Source organism: Brassica napus, chromosome A3 (genome assembly GCF_020379485.1).
Source record: "Brassica napus cultivar Da-Ae chromosome A3, Da-Ae, whole genome shotgun sequence".
NCBI lineage: Eukaryota > Viridiplantae > Streptophyta > Magnoliopsida > Brassicales > Brassicaceae > Brassica > Brassica napus.
Window position 1 is genome coordinate 17,623,837 of NC_063436.1, and position 16,565 is coordinate 17,640,401.

Genomic DNA, 16,565 nt, shown 5'->3' on the forward strand with positions numbered 1-16,565 from the left:
TTGTATTGCCAACAATTTTTATACGATTACAAAAGTAATAATTCAAAAGCTAATTAATCCACATCACAAAAGCATATTTAACTCTCTCTTTTTTTGACAACTATTTAACTTTTAGCCAATTTCTTTTAGCTAATATTTAAAAGTTGAGATAAATATAAAATTATATAAGCTTTCTTCGCCGGTCACAACCTTCATCGAAAAATGGAGATCACAAACGTTACCGAGTATGAAGCGATTGCAAAGGAGAAGTTGCCTAAGATGGTATACGACTACTATGCCTCTGGAGCAGAGGATCAATGGACTCTTCAAGAGAACAGAAACGCTTTTGCAAGAATCCTGTGAGTTTTACTTTTTTTTTTTTAAGACAAGACAACAGCTTCTGTTACTGGTTTTGCAAGAGATGTGGGTTTCATATTAATTACCTTGTGCTGTTTTAACAGCTTCCGGCCTCGGATTCTGATTGATGTGAGCAAGATTGATATGACAACTACAGTCTTGGGTTTCAAAATTTCGATGCCCATCATGGTTGCTCCTACTGCCATGCAAAAGATGGCTCACCCAGAAGGTACGTAGAGACTGAGAACTAGTTCAAAGACTAAGACTTAGCTCTAATGACTGATGAAAACTAATATACAGGGGAATATGCTACGGCTAGGGCTGCTTCTGCTGCTGGAACCATCATGGTATGTTAACCACATCATTACAAAAGATTCTTATATTTTAAACCGTGTTTAGAGTTTATTTAGGCCGGCTCTTAGATTTTGGAGACTATAGACGGTTTCTTATAAAGGTTTCAATAAAAAAAAAATTTAAACAAATTTGGAGGCCCATTGTTCCATGATGTTTTCAGACACTATCGTCATGGGCTACTTCCAGTGTTGAAGAAGTGGCTTCCACAGGGCCCGGGATTCGATTTTTCCAGCTTTATGTAAGTAATCTCAGTCGCTTGTGTTACATCCTGATGAACCTGGTCTGCACTATATAGTTACCACTTCATGATTGTTCTGAGTAGGTGTACAAGAACAGGAATGTGGTTGAGCAGCTGGTGAGACGAGCCGAGAGGGCTGGATTCAAAGCCATTGCTCTCACTGTGGACACCCCAAGGCTAGGTCGTAGAGAGTCTGATATCAAGAACAGGTAAAGGCACGCCAAGTGGAAAGATTACAATCCGAACATGCAAATATATAGCTAAAAAGTTCAAACCTCTATGCGTACTTATACTACAGATTCACTTTGCCCCCAAACTTGACATTGAAGAACTTTGAAGGTCTTGATCTTGGAAAGATGGACGAGGTAAGCATCCATCAGATACTATAATGATTGTCATAAGACAAGTCTTAAAGCAGAGCTGTGATGTTTCCGTTTCTTGAGCTTTCTGTTTCCACCTGCAGGCCAATGACTCTGGCTTGGCTTCATATGTTGCTGGTCAGATTGACCGTACCTTAAGCTGGAAGGTAAGAGAGTACAATAGTCTAGAAAATAAATATCAAACCGATTAGTTCGAACAGAAACTTGATTTAGGACAACTCTAACTTTCATTTATATAAACAGGATGTCCAGTGGCTCCAGACAATCACTAAAATGCCAATTCTTGTCAAGGGTGTTCTTACAGGAGAGGATGGTGAGTTAAAATCTGACAAGCAAATGCTTTCCATCACATTAGTTTCATTAGAATACTTGACCAGATACAACTATTATTGTCCCTCCTGCAGCAAGGATAGCGGTTCAAGCAGGTGCAGCAGGGATCATTGTGTCAAACCATGGAGCTCGTCAGCTTGACTATGTCCCAGCCACAATCTCAGCCCTTGAAGAGGTAAAGATCACTCACCACTGTAAAGGTCAAATGGTGTTATCGTTCAGCAGTTTCAGCATTGTTCTCGTATGTTCAGGTTGTCAAAGCGACACAAGGACGAATCCCTGTCTTCTTAGATGGTGGTGTTCGACGTGGAACTGATGTCTTCAAGGCACTTGCACTTGGAGCCTCAGGGATATTTGTAAGCATCATACTTTTTCCATTCACCAGATAAAGCTGCTTGAAACCATTGATAGTACTAATAACATGCCCCCTCAATCTCAGATTGGAAGACCAGTGGTATTCTCACTGGCTGCTGAAGGAGAGGATGGAGTCAGAAAGGTGCTTCAAATGCTACGCGATGAGTTTGAGCTGACAATGGCACTAAGTGGCTGCAGGACTCTCAGTGAAATCACCCGTAACCACATTACCACCGAATGGGACACCCCACGCCCTCTGGCCAGGTTATAGAGAGACCAAAACAACCAGAGAGCAGCAATAACACAGAACATGTAATGAATAAAGTTTCTCATATTATGAAGTCGTCACTTGGCTTTCTACTTTTAAAGACTTGTTTTTCCCTATGTCCAATCACAAACCATCCCAAGAGATTCTGTAATATTATTTTGCTTCTTCTACCTATAGTCTATTCTTCTTGCTTAAACAACAGAGACAAGTATCTGTCATCACCTCCTATGCGTAGTAGATTGAACGCAACTGAAACAAATATGCTAAGGGAGAATTAACATTGAGCATTTGTAAGTGAATTCGAGATCAGAACCAAACCCGAACCAAAGGTATCCCATCTGTAAGTACACGAATAGATCTAATAGGACAGTATTTCATGTTATGCATATTATCCAAACTTAAACGGGTACCCTACCTTAATTTCATGTTAATTTTGAGGTGATATCTAAAAGTCCTTGAAGTATTATTAACAAAACTTAAATTGAGTTTGGATTCAAAATGGGATCTTATGTAGAGTTATATAAGATCTATCCGAACAAGCAACATATAGTAATATACCGGAACCCGTATAGGAAGGAGAATTACATTGAGCAATTTAACAAAGTGACATGTACAAAAAAAAAAAAAAAAGTGACATGTACAATAGAAGAAAGCTAAGCAGTTCATTGCCATGTACAAGCAGCAGATACGTCATACATAAACATGCATAAGTCGCACCAAACCAAGTGACTAGTCCATCATCCAAGCTGTGCTTACCTATCATCAATGAATTTAACAAGGTGAATAACAATGGAGAGTTGCCATGGTCAGATGTTGTAGATCTCAATATGGCGGCGGATTGATTTTGGCGTCCTTTCTCTTCTTCACTAATTGTTCTCTTCATCTTATCAGGTCATACGAAGCATCGTTTTCATGTCATTAAAGAGATGAGGAGAAAGCGTTCTTCTTCTTAAGCAGTCAGTGCCCTATGAGACTGGGTTCGTGGGCTACGTTGACGGTCACGTGGTCGTGTCCTTCTCGGCCCTCGAACCTCTAATACGTCCAGAGGCTTTACGCGTGGCTGATTGCTACATTTTATCTCTTTCGAGAATATCACGATGATGACTGATTTAAATGAGTTAAATCCCAAAAGAAATATATGAAAAATATAGGTCTGCTTTATCCATTTTGTGGCTTTCAGTCGCGTGCTTTGTGTTCATATCATCTTAAGCGGTCCATGGTAGTTTGCCTCCAGAAAGATCCTTTGTCACGATATTGCAAATTATGGAAATTAATAATTATATCTAAACTTCTAAAGTATAATAACATGCGAACTATATTTAAAACTTCGTGGATAGACTAAACTATGACACCGTTTAGTCTAATCAGAAGACAAGGATAATTTATAGCAACAAGCAATACAAAGGATAAGGGTAATCAGCGTATATATGTGTGATATTCACGTGAGCATTCAAAGATTATATGACGGATATGTGTAAGAGCGTGATAGTAATATAATTTTGCATAAATATTTATTTTTCAATTGTACTATACTCCGTCGAAAAAGAAGAATATTGTACTATAGTATACTAATATTATTAAATAACATCATAAATATATTAAGAAAATAATTGATTGGCCTATCTTAACGCTGAAAGGTCGACCTCCACACAACACAAAATCCCCCCAGCTGTTTAGTGCTGTTGGTTTCTTTCTGGGGATAAAATTGATTGGCCTATCTCTGTACTCTGTAGCTATAAAATTGTATATATACAGCATCAAATATTCAAATGACTCAGATTAGTTTATAAAGTAAATCCAAACAAAATCTGCATCTATATTATTCGATCGATGACACTAATATATAGTAGTTACTAGTTAGTTAGGATTGTGTGTGTATATATAATATATACTGCAACTAAGGAGCAGGGGGGTCAGCTGACCCCTATCATTTTTTAAAAAAAATAGTTTAATATAAGCATAAAACTATAGTATTTATTGATTATTTGGTTCATTTTCAAAGTTTGACCCTTTTGTTTGCTGTGAATAATTTCATACTATAATTTTGACCCCATTGAGTTAAAGTCTAGGAAGTGCAGGTGATGTGGCGTGCGTTATTGGCGTTTATCTGTTATATAATATACTAGGCACGATTTTAGTGGTAATACATCATCTTGTTCGTCACACTCTCAATTTTCACATTTTAAAAAGAAAACTATGAATTTGAAAAAAAACATATGTTTGTTGCAATGATATACTAGACGAATCCAGAAGAATTATGTGTTGGGTGCATTATTGGTCATAAAAATAAATTTGTATGCAAGGAGGTTCAAACTCGGGATATTATGGGGGCACATGCTGATTTTTACCATTTGATCTAATGAAACTTTTTTTTCTTTAATACTTTTACCTGTAAAATTTCTAATATCAATAAATGTGTGGGTGCACGTGCCACCACACCTCTCAATTGATAATCGATTCAAAATGAGAGAATGATATAGCAGTTTTGCTACTTTTTCATTTCTGATTTCACTCATAAAAGTGCATATTCGTAAGTTGTGTTCGATCATTCCCCTATTATATCAGTTTTATGACAGTATATATTTTTATCTTAGCAAAAAAAAGGTATATATTTATATATTTTCCATCATCAGAAATGTTTCTACATCTGATACTTTTCGAGCTAACTTATTTTATAATTCAAATATTCGCGTAATACAATATCAACTTTTTAGGTTGGGCCATCGTTATGGGACCTCCACCTTCGCCACGCAAGGATGTATATACAATTTTGTTCTTAGTGTCGACGTACATGTACCAAACTCTACCGTTATTGGGAAATCATATCAAACATACATATTTGTTAAATGTAACCTAAGAGCATCAGCAATGCTAGAAACTTTTTTTGTTTCTTAAGGTAAAAAGTAGGTTAAGAAACTTTGTTAAAAAACTTGGTTAGAAATGAAGATTATTGGTAGAAACCTTTTTTGGTTCTTAGTTTTAATTTTTATTTTTTTAATTATTTGTGTAGCAAATAAAACATATAACATAGATAATTGAAAACATAAGAGAGTACAAAGTTAAAAAAAAATTACAAAGTTGGAAAAAAAAATTACAAAGTTGAAAAAACATTAAAAATGCAAATTACAATATTTTTATTCAATTCATAAAAAGTTATTATTCATCTCCAAATTTATCCCATAGATGTTCGATCAAATCATGTTTTAGTTGTCTATGGACTGGTCTATCCCGAACTCTAGCTCGGCGATCAAGTGCATCGAAAAGCTCAGTAGGCATCTTGACGCAAAAAGAAATATCCTGATCGTGAAATGTCTCATCTCGAGTATCCGCACGTTCTTCATCTTCGACAATCATATTATGGAGTATGATACAAGCTCTCATAATTTTTGCTATCTTCGATTTACTCCATAACTTTGATGGATTTTTAATAATGGCGAATCTAGCTTGCAGGACTCCGAAGGCACGCTCAACATCTTTTCGGGCAGATTCCTGTCTTTTTGCAAATAATAAATCTTTTTCACCCTGTGGGAGACTAATAGATTTAATAAATGTCGCCCATTCCGGGTAAATACCATATGTAAGATAATAGGCCAAATCGTACTCTCTGCCGTTGACATTGTAATTGACTTCGGGAGCAATTCCGTTAATAATGTCATCAAAAACAGGTGATCGATCAAGAATATTAAGATCGTTCATAGTACCTGGAGCTCCAAAAAAGGCGTGCCATATCCAGAGGTCATAAGAAGCCACGGCCTCCAACACAATAGTTGATTTATCAGTTCCTCGGGAATACATACCTTTCCAAGAGGTGGGGCAATTCTTCCACTCCCAGTGCATACAGTCGATGCTTCCAATCATCCCGGGAAATCCACGTTCTTCTCCCTTGTGTAGTAGCCTTTCAAGATCGTCGGGTGTTGGACGTCTTAGGTACTCATCGCCAAACAAGTCGATGATTGCGGCAGTAAAATTGTGCAAGCAATTCCGAGCTGTTGATTTACCAAGTCGGACATATTCGTCCACTGTATCAGCCCCACCCCCATATGCTAATTGACGTATTGCTGCTGTGTATTTCTGGAGCGGTGATAGACTACGCCTTCCGACTGCATCTTCCGTTGCAGCAAAATACTCCACTTCCGTAGAGAGGCGATGCACAATCCGCATGAACAATGACTTGCTCATTCGAAACCGTCGGCAGAATATATTAGAAGGATATGTAGGAGTTTCAGAAAAATAATCATTCTATAGCTGGATGTCGCCTTCTTCCCGGTGTCTTTCAATAAAAATACGTTTTTTTTTGTTTTTGGGTTCGGACAACATTTCGGGGATTTCTAATAATTCTTCAAATAGAGATTCAAATTCAGCATCATCTTCATCATTTTTATGGTAATGATAATGTGATGAACCAGCCATTTGAAATGAAAAAAAAAACTTAATTTTTAATCTGATTTTTAAGAGAGATAGAAGACGGATGAAGTTGTGAAGTAAATGTGATGAAGTTCTCTTCTACTTATAGTGTGATAGTGAGTAGATATTTTACTAGCCTATGTCTCACCCGTGAGGTCATGTACCTTGTGACACTAGGTTGTTTTGTTGGGAGATAGGGGTCACGGATTGCTTGTGACACGAGTTTGTTGTTTTGTTGGGATATAGGGGTCACGGGTTGCTTGTGTACAAAATTAATACTTGCCGACATCACAGCTTATAATAATTGTACAAAAACAGACACATAAACACAGCTTATCATACGAGCTTGATACAATAATACAATAATATAACATCCGAGCTTGTTACAATAATACAATATCTCATACAACATCCCATAGAACATCCAATACAACATACAATAATACATCATTGCTCTCCTAAAAAAACCGACCTCACCACCTAAACTATTACATATTCATCTTCTCAAAATACCACATTATACATTGTTACTTAAACATTACAACCAAACCTATTGCCACAAGAAGAACGAACACTAAACCAACAACCATGTCAAATCTCTTGTTCAACCTAGAATTCTTGTTACCTAGCTCAGAAACAATCAACTCTAACTTAGCCACCTTCTGCTCTGTTTCATAGTCACTCATAATGGTTAGAGAGTCAACCTTTTCAGCGAGCTCAAGTGTGTGTCTATCCCTTGCTCTCATCTCCTCCATAACCGCGAGGTCCCATGGCTTCCAAACATGACACTCGCCATCATCAATGTTCTCACATGTGTAATATCTTCTGCCTGGATCAGAGCGGTTTGTAGCAAGAATAGGTTGAGCTCCACAGTAGCAGATTTGTGGGAAACCAAACGCGACTTCGGGTTGAGGAGGATACTGATGTGGTTCGGGGAACTCTGAGTGGCCTAGCTCTGCTTGATCACGCCGAATGAGCTCCTCTGTAGAGCTATACCCACTGCTGTCTCTTGAGTTCCCACCATAGTCCTCGGACTCTGATAGCTGACTATAGCTATAACGACGTCCCATTGCTCTCTTAACCTGAAAAAAATTCACCAAAACATTTTTATATGTGAGAAACCTGTGCAAACAAAGATAAAACATATATAAAAAGGACTGAAACACATTGCAAGTGGAAAAAAATGCAGGATTAATATATGAACTACATTAATATTAAAGATGAAGCAAACAGAGAGCGGTACTACAGTCATTTCAAGCATTTAAACACAGCAACTAATAAACAGGAAGCAAATAAACAGGATTCAAATGAACAGAAAGCAAATAAACTTAGAACAACAGTTCGAGTAGCTTGTTCTTCACCACTTCTTCAGCCTCACTAAGTGGTTCTTTTCTTTGTAGGAGTGTGTCTAGGATTGCAAGCTTGGAGAGACTCTCCTTCACTGCCAAATCCTCCCTCTTGATCTCCCAAACGCGGTCATAGTCAACCTGAGCCTTTCCTTTACCACCATTCCTTCTTGCTTTTGCCGCTTTGACACCTTCCGGGCGTATATCCTCATCACCAACATTGGGGCTTGAAGGGTTGGAAGCGTCCTCACCAGTTTTCCTCTTACCATTGGCACCGGGTTTAGAAGTGTTGAGTGAAATCCATTTCTGTTCAAACCTTAACACACACCATGCATGCTCAAGGTTGAACTTTTGATATCTTGCATATTTGCATTGTTTTATCCATTCATCCATGAGCATTTTCATCATATAGATTAGGTTTCAGACATGTTTAGGTTGCATTTTGCATACATGAGTCTCTATTAGGTACTGGAATACCACATGAGGCTATTTGGAGCTCAAAAGAGGTGAAAAGGTGACCATTGAACGAACCGAGCATGGGAGCGACCTCCCGGAGCGACATCACGAAGTCGCTGTGTCCCACTTCTCAGAGCGACCTTCCTAAAGCGACGCCATGAAGTCGCTCGCGTTCTCATTACTCCGAACAGTCTTAGATGACCCTGGAGCGACCTCTCAGAGCGACCTACCAAAGTCGCTCCCGATCCAGAGCGACCCGTTGGAGCGACTGCACAAAGTCGCTCGCGTTTTCACGTCCGGAGACACACAACTCGCTCTCGGAGCGACCTCTCGCAGCGACCCAGCGAGGTCGCTCCCGAAGCTTGGAGCGACCTGTCCAGAGCGACGAGCCGAGGTCGCTCCGCGCCTATTATCTGCTCGATTTCTATTTTACTTAAGGGCCTTTTGGTCATTTCATTATGCACGTTTTGCACTTGGAAAAACCTATGTTTTAAACATCTTTTGTAGCCACCAGTGGCAGATGATCTTTTATCTTTGATCTATTGAGAAAGACACAAGAACTCTCTTGAGAAGTTCATCTCTTGGATTTTGATTGTTATGTTCTTGTGTTCTTGTTGATTTCTTATCTATTTCTTTACATGATTAATCTGAAATCCAATATGGGTTTAAGAGGAATCATGGAGATTAGTGAGTAATCACCTTTTGAATTCATGGGTTAGGGAGATTAAGGGTGATTAGGTTAGAGCTAGGATGTTTTAGTGTAGATCATTCATATTTCCTTGCTAGTAGAGTAATCATAATGCATCTTCTGAGTTGGCCACTCAGTTGTTGATCCTTAGGCATTTCTCACCCGAAAGGTGTTCGATGAAATGCCCGAGACAACTCTCCTAGGCTTTTAGTATACTTTGCCAAAGACATTTGTTGTTAAAGGTGCTAAGATAGCTAATAGACTTGTTAGTAATGATTGCTTTCATATTATTCAACCAAAGACATTTGATGTTTGAGATATGTTAGCAAATGAGCATTCATCTAGACATAGAGCTTGCTTAGAATTGTGTCTAGGCTTAAGGTTGATAGTTTGATTGATCATTTGCCATCCTTAGTTCGATACTTGATCACCCAAGGTCTAATCCCTATGCCCATGAGTTCTCTTTTCCTTTAGTCAAGAAAGTATCATTCTGTTATTGCTTTCTAGTTTTAGTCATAGTTTAAAACCCATCTAAATCATTGGTTGCACTTAGATTAAGTGAGTACTTGCATTCTCAGTGCTTTGATATCCCTCAGAACTGGTTCGACAATCTTCTATACTACAACATTTGTCTTAGGAGCCTTGAAAACTCCTAACATCAAATTGGCGCCGTTGCCAAATTCTGAGTAGATTTGAACATTGAGATTTAGTCACTTGCTTGAGACTAAGTCATTTTTATTTTCTTTTGTTACTGATTCTCTTTCTTCACCTCCCTTTAATCTACAGGTGTATGAACTTGAGGAGCAGGGGTCCATCAAACCTAGTTCCAATAGCTGCAGACATCAGAGCTTTAGAGAGAGAGTGTGCTAGAAATAGAAGAGAAGAAGAGCAACAGGCTCACTTGCAGAGATTGAACACTGATATGGGAGACATACCTCAAAACCAACAGCGAGCAGCTCGACCCATTGGCACTTACGACCGCCCCAACATTCATGGTCATAGATTGGGAATCCGAGCACCCGCTGTGGCAGCCAACAACTTTGAGATCAAATCAGGACTCCTCAACGTGATCGAGAACAACAAGTATCATGGCTTGGCTCTAGAGGATCCATTTGATCACTTGGACAGGTTCGACAGCTACTGTGGGTTGTCAAAAACCAATGGTGTGTCCGAAGATGCCTTAAAGCTCAAGCTATTCCCTTTCTCTTTGGGGGATAAGGCACGTCAGTGGGAGAAGTCTCTACCCAGTGACTCCATCACTACTTGGGATGACTGCAAGAAAGCATTCTTGGAGAAGTTCTTCTCTACTTCAAGAACTGCTAAGCTGAGAAACGAGATTTCCAGCTTTCAACAGAAGAACTTGGAAGGCTTCAGTGAAGCCTGGGAGAGATTCAAGGGCTACCAAGCTCAATGCCCACACCATGGCTTTTCTAAGGAGAGCTTGCTGAGCACATTCTACCGTGGTGCTCTTCCTAAGTACAGAGCCAGACTGGATACAGCTAGCAATGGGTTCTTCTTGGGGAGAACTGAGGAGGATGCAGAAGAGCTGGTTGACAACATGGTAAAGAGTGATGCAGTCTACAGTGGAGACCACGACAGAGGCAGTAGAACAGATGATAAGCAGACGAGGAAAGAGATCAAAGCTTTGGAAGACAAGATCGATCTACTCATTGCTGAAAAAGCCACCCAAGAGCAGCTGAAGTTTGTTGGTAACTCCAAGCAGGAAGATCCACTTGCTGTCAATGAGGTTGAGGGGTTGGAAGGTCAAGAGGAGTTGTGTTTCATCAACAACAATGGTAGCTGGTACAAAAAGGAGCCCAACTTTCAGTACAACAACTACCAACAGAAATCCTACCCAAACAACCAACAGAGTGGCTATCCGCCAAGAAACAACCAGCAAGGCAGCTATCAGCCTCAGCAAAACCCCTCGTCTGGTTCCTCTGCTCCTCAAGAGAGCAGCACTGATACCTTACTGAAGCAAATCTTGGAGTCTCAGACTAGAAGTGAGAAGCAAGTTGGTTATGAGTTGAAGAACCTTCATTCCAAGATTGATGGGAGCTACAATGAGCTCAACAACAAATTCTCACACCTTGCTTCTACAGTCAGGAATTTAGAGAATCAATTTGCTTCCATGAACACTCACCAGAATCGCCAGCAAGGATCTCTACCTGGAAAGTCTGACCAAAATCCCAAGGAGGCCAAAGCTATCACCCTTAGGAGTGGTAAGCAGTTACCTCCTAGAACCCTCACCAAGGATGCTGAGAAACTAGGTGAGGGGGTTGCCATCAACATAGATGATGAAGTGGTGATTGTTGATGAGAAGATCAATGACGAGATCTTGGAGAAGATAGTGGAAGCCAAAGGTAAAGGAAAGGTTGGAGAGGAGAAGAAGACAGTAAAGGATGGTGAAGTTGTTACTCCAGCAAGTGAAAGTTCTTTTGTTCCTCCTCCCTATGAACCCAAACTTCCATTCCCTGGTAGATTCAAGAAGCAGCTGCTAGAGAAGTACAAGGCTCTGTTTGAGAAGCAAATGAGTGAAGCTCAGGTTGCAATGCCCATCATCGATGCTTTCATGTTGATTCCTCAATACAACAATTTCCTGAAAGATGTTGTAGCTGCAAAGAAGAAGGAGATGGAAGGCATGATGATTCTTACCCATGAGTGCAATGCCATCATCCAGAGGCTTGATGTTCCAGAGAAATTAGAGGATCCAGGAAGCTTCACACTACCTTGTGCTCTTGGACCTATGGTATTTGAGAAAAGTCTCTGCGATTTGGGAGCTAGTGTCAGCTTGATGCCTTTGTCTGTTGCAAAGAAGCTTGGATTCACTCAGTACAAGAAGTGTAGACTCTCTCTGGTGTTAGCTGATCGTTCAGTGAAGTACCCTGTGGGCATCTTAGAGGACCTCCCTGTGAAGATTGGAAGGTATGAGATACCTACAGATTTTGTGGTGCTTGAGATGGGTGAGGAGGCTCAAGATCCATTGATTCTAGGAAGGCCATTCTTAGCTACAGCAGGAGCTATTGTTAATGTGAAGGAGGGCACGATTGATCTCCATTTGGGTAAAGAGAACATCCTCCACTTTGACATCAAGGGGAAAATGAGGAAACCAACTGTGTTCGGGCAAGCCTTCTACATTGAAGAGATGGGCACTCCTGCTGATGAGCACCTTGAAGAGTTACCACCTGAGGACGACGAGGAGGGAGCATCTCCCTCTACTCATTCCCTATAGAAGGTAACCCACCACACTCCCTTGTATATACCATTTCATTTTTGCATATTAGTCTTCTTTTCGGTATCTCTCTCTACTTGACGACACAGAGACTGTGTAACTCAAGTTTGGGGGAGGTACCAAGTATTTGATCATGTTTGCTTTGATGTTGTTTCATTGAGTCATGCATGGCATACCTATTTGCATAGATAAAAAAAAAAAATCAATCATTTAGTTTGCATCATTTGCATTTTTAGGAGAGTCTAGAGCATATAGGTTGCATTCACTTGCATTGGGAGCAATGATTTTAAATGCCTTGTAAAGAACACTACGTTGCACCTGAGTAGCTTTTGCACCTCTCAAAAAGACTTGTATGTTTCGAGCCTTGAAAACTCTTCCTGAAACTTGTTGATTGCTGAAACTCAGTCTTTGAAGCCAACTACAACCTTATTTGAACTGAACGAACTTAATGCTTCTTGCTCATGGTCCCTTGTGTACTGAGTCATGGCTATACACACTTGAGTTGTCACATCCTTTATGCCAATCTTATTTTGACAAACTCTAGTGGTAGACCACTCCCAAAACCTTTCCCTCCTTTTAAGCTTTCATTGTTTGATGAGTGAGGCCTTCTTCGGAAAGTCTTACATGCGCATAATGTTGAGAGTATCGGGAACGACAATGCTTGATCTTCATTCTTGCTAGATTGGGCACTCTATTGTCTAGCTATAGGTGGGGGGTGAGTGTTGTGATTATGATTTGGGAGAAATGAAAAAGGAAAAGAATAGACTCTTTGTGCTTAAGTGAATTGTTTTATTGGGATAAGTAGAGAAGCCTCTAGCTCAAGTTTTGAAAGTCTTGGCCCCCAGCCTAAAAAAAAAAAAAAAAAAAAAAAGAGGAAAAAGAAAAAAAAAAACGAAAAAAAAAGAGAAAAGAAAAAGAAAAAAAGAAAAGAAAAAGGGGCTAGCAAAGTTGTTAGGAGCTAAGAAATATTTTGAGGTTCTGAAAAAATCCCTTGTAGATTTCAAAGAGAAGGAGTTAAAGTTCTTAGGATCTTTTGGTGAGAGATGTGAGTTGGGTTTGACATTTGGGAATGATTGTGTAATTGTATGTTTGGGAAAAGGGTAGAACAATGGAGATTGAGCATTGTATGCATGAGTTGGTCCCTTTCTTAGATATATTATGTGCAATGTCAAGGCTACTTGTTTTGAGAGTAAACCACCTTAAAGATCATATGTTTTGAACCTCTTGAATCACTTGAATAAAAGCCTTCCCTTACCCAACCAAATGACTTGGACCAACTGACCATTTGCAAGAATTCACCTGATGTTTTGTGCTTAATGAATGTGAGAGTTGGTTGATTTGAATGTGTGGATGCTTGATGATGAGTGTAAGAACAAAAAGAGTTAAGATAGGCCTAGAGAAGCTAGAGTGTAATAAGAGAGTGTGCTAGTTGTGTTTCTTTTGGCTATGTGCTCCCTCCTTCAACCTCTCTCCCTATGAGTTCTAGAAAGTTCACTTGTGGACAAGTAAAAGAACAAGTTTGGGGGAGTTGATATCTTGCATATTTGCATTGTTTTATCCATTCATCCATGAGCATTTTCATCATATAGATTAGGTTTCAGACATGTTTAGGTTGCATTTTGCATACATGAGTCTCTATTAGGTACTGGAATACCACATGAGGCTATTTGGAGCTCAAAAGAGGTGAAAAGGTGACCATTGAACGAACCGAGCATGGGAGCGACCTCCCGGAGCGACATCACGAAGTCGCTGTGTCCCACTTCTCAGAGCGACCTTCCTAAAGCGACGCCATGAAGTCGCTCGCGTTCTCATTACTCCGAACAGTCTTAGATGACCCTGGAGCGACCTCTCAGAGCGACCTACCAAAGTCGCTCCCGATCCAGAGCGACCCGTTGGAGCGACTGCACAAAGTCGCTCGCGTTTTCACGTCCGGAGACACACAACTCGCTCTCGGAGCGACCTCTCGCAGCGACCCAGCGAGGTCGCTCCCGAAGCTTGGAGCGACCTGTCCAGAGCGACGAGCCGAGGTCGCTCCGCGCCTATTATCTGCTCGATTTCTATTTTACTTAAGGGCCTTTTGGTCATTTCATTATGCACGTTTTGCACTTGGAAAAACCTATGTTTTAAACATCTTTTGTAGCCACCAGTGGCAGATGATCTTTTATCTTTGATCTATTGAGAAAGACACAAGAACTCTCTTGAGAAGTTCATCTCTTGGATTTTGATTGTTATGTTCTTGTGTTCTTGTTGATTTCTTATCTATTTCTTTACATGATTAATCTGAAATCCAATATGGGTTTAAGAGGAATCATGGAGATTAGTGAGTAATCACCTTTTGAATTCATGGGTTAGGGAGATTAAGGGTGATTAGGTTAGAGCTAGGATGTTTTAGTGTAGATCATTCATATTTCCTTGCTAGTAGAGTAATCATAATGCATCTTCTGAGTTGGCCACTCAGTTGTTGATCCTTAGGCATTTCTCACCCGAAAGGTGTTCGATGAAATGCCCGAGACAACTCTCCTAGGCTTTTAGTATACTTTGCCAAAGACATTTGTTGTTAAAGGTACTAAGATAGCTAATAGACTTGTTAGTAATGATTGCTTTCATATTATTCAACCAAAGACATTTGATGTTTGAGATATGTTAGCAAATGAGCATTCATCTAGACATAGAGCTTGCTTAGAATTGTGTCTAGGCTTAAGGTTGATAGTTTGATTGATCATCTGCCATCCTTAGTTCGATACTTGATCACCCAAGGTCTAATCCCTATACCCATGAGTTCTCTTTTCCTTTAGTCAAGAAAGTATCATTCTGTTATTGCTTTCTAGTTTTAGTCATAGTTTAAAACCCTTCTAAATCATTGGTTGCACTTAGATTAAGTGAGTACTTGCATTCTCAGTGCTTTGATATCCCTCAGAACTGGTTCGACAATCTTCTATACTACAACATTTGTCTTAGGAGCCTTGAAAACTCCTAACATCAACTTTAGGGAGTAATCAGCAAAGTAGATTTCATGAGCGAGTTTCAACACATCAGTCTCACTCTGGCCGCTGCTTTGTTGTCTCTCAGCCGCTGCATACGCCCCACAGAACTTATTTGTCAGTTCATTGATCTTGTGCCACCTCTGCTTCAAGTTGAGATGACCTCTCTTGTCACCAGTAGCTTTAGCATGAGGACTTTCAGCATAGTATTCTGCAACACGTAACCAGAAAGTCCCTAACTTTTGACCATTTCCAACTATGATATCTTTAGAAGTGTTAAGCCATCCACTGATGAGGACCTCATCATCGGCTGGGGTCCATTTTTTTCTCTCCCTACGCCCCACTGGTGTCTCTTGAGATTCAGATGGAGCCTCATCATAATGTTGGCTAGCGAAGGGAGGGATTTCGGAATCTCCTATGTTGATACTAGATGGGAAACTCTCAAAGGGAAAGTTTGAATGGGGAACACTGTCATTTTGAGAGTTCAAAAGGCCCACATAGCTAGAGGACTGGCTATATGGTGCCCTTGGATCCATTTGAAAAAGAACAGAGAGGGGCGAATTAAAAAGATTGAGAATGAGAAGGTTGTTGTATGAATGAAGAGTGACAGAAGCCAAGGAATGGGGTTTTATAAGTGGAAAAATGTTACTAGCAATAAGTTAATATATTAAAGACCTAACCATAAACGAGTATCCATCTAATCACAACTTATTACACTACCATCAAAGCCTAGAGGAAAATTAAATATCTTGATGTTTTCATTAAAATCAAACTTCACTTTATTCATATATAGTTCACATCAAACTAAACTAAGTGTTAAACATGAGAACTATTCTTCTAACTATTGCATTTCGGTTGAGAACAAACTAAACTCATATCACGCAAATCAATTTCATTTCAGCTACCAGGTAACATAATTAATGCTCAAAGACACAATTACAAGGAAACCACACATCACTCATTGAATTCTCAAGCAATACCCGAAGTTCTGTCATTCTATTATTTTCAAAAAATAAATCCAAACACTCAATGCAAAATACAATACCACATCAAAGAATGAATGGTGAAGACCAATGAAATCAAATAATTAACAAGGGTTTTAAAAATATTTGGAATGCTGAAACACATTTTCACCAATGGGTTTTTTAAAAAATCGTGATCAAAGTTGCCATCAAACACATACATACAGCAGACATAG

The 16,565-nt window shown here is 39.6% G+C and overlaps 1 protein-coding gene and 1 non-coding gene across 3 annotated transcripts; one reads left to right on the forward strand and one right to left on the reverse strand.

Moving 5' to 3' along the window:
* Window positions 1-27: 27 nt before the first annotated feature.
* Window positions 28-2,434, forward strand: LOC106439367 (glycolate oxidase 1-like). 2 transcript variants are annotated; one of them, XM_013880794.3, is made up of 11 exons: window positions 28-338; window positions 441-565; window positions 637-683; window positions 851-928; window positions 1,013-1,137; window positions 1,227-1,293; window positions 1,392-1,454; window positions 1,552-1,621; window positions 1,713-1,813; window positions 1,890-1,994; window positions 2,078-2,434. In XM_013880794.3, exons 1-11 carry the CDS (start codon window positions 202-204, stop codon window positions 2,261-2,263), a joined length of 1,104 nt encoding a protein of 367 aa, XP_013736248.1. In that variant the 5' UTR covers window positions 28-201; the 3' UTR covers window positions 2,264-2,434. The 2 variants fall into 2 exon arrangements, with proteins under 2 accessions (XP_013736248.1, XP_013736249.1); XM_013880795.3 differs by having other exon boundaries at window positions 227-342.
* An 8,041-nt stretch (window positions 2,435-10,475) lies between these two features.
* LOC125607707 lies at window positions 10,476-10,582 on the reverse strand. Its single transcript, XR_007338778.1, has one exon. It is a non-coding gene; the product is annotated as a small nucleolar RNA R71 (small nucleolar RNA).
* Between the last annotated feature and the right edge of the window lie 5,983 nt (window positions 10,583-16,565).

What these genes read in the sequence shown, in the direction of transcription:
- LOC106439367 (XM_013880794.3), top strand. Translation starts at nt 202, where the DNA reads ATGGAGATCACAAACGTTACCGAGTATGAAGCGATTGCAAAGGAGAAG. An exon ending in AACGCTTTTGCAAGAATCCT is followed by an intron (nt 339 to 440) that starts GTGAGTTTTACT and finishes CTGTTTTAACAG; the next exon opens with CTTCCGGCCTCGGATTCTGA. An exon ending in ATCTTGGAAAGATGGACGAG is followed by an intron (nt 1,294 to 1,391) that starts GTAAGCATCCAT and finishes TTCCACCTGCAG; the next exon opens with GCCAATGACTCTGGCTTGGC.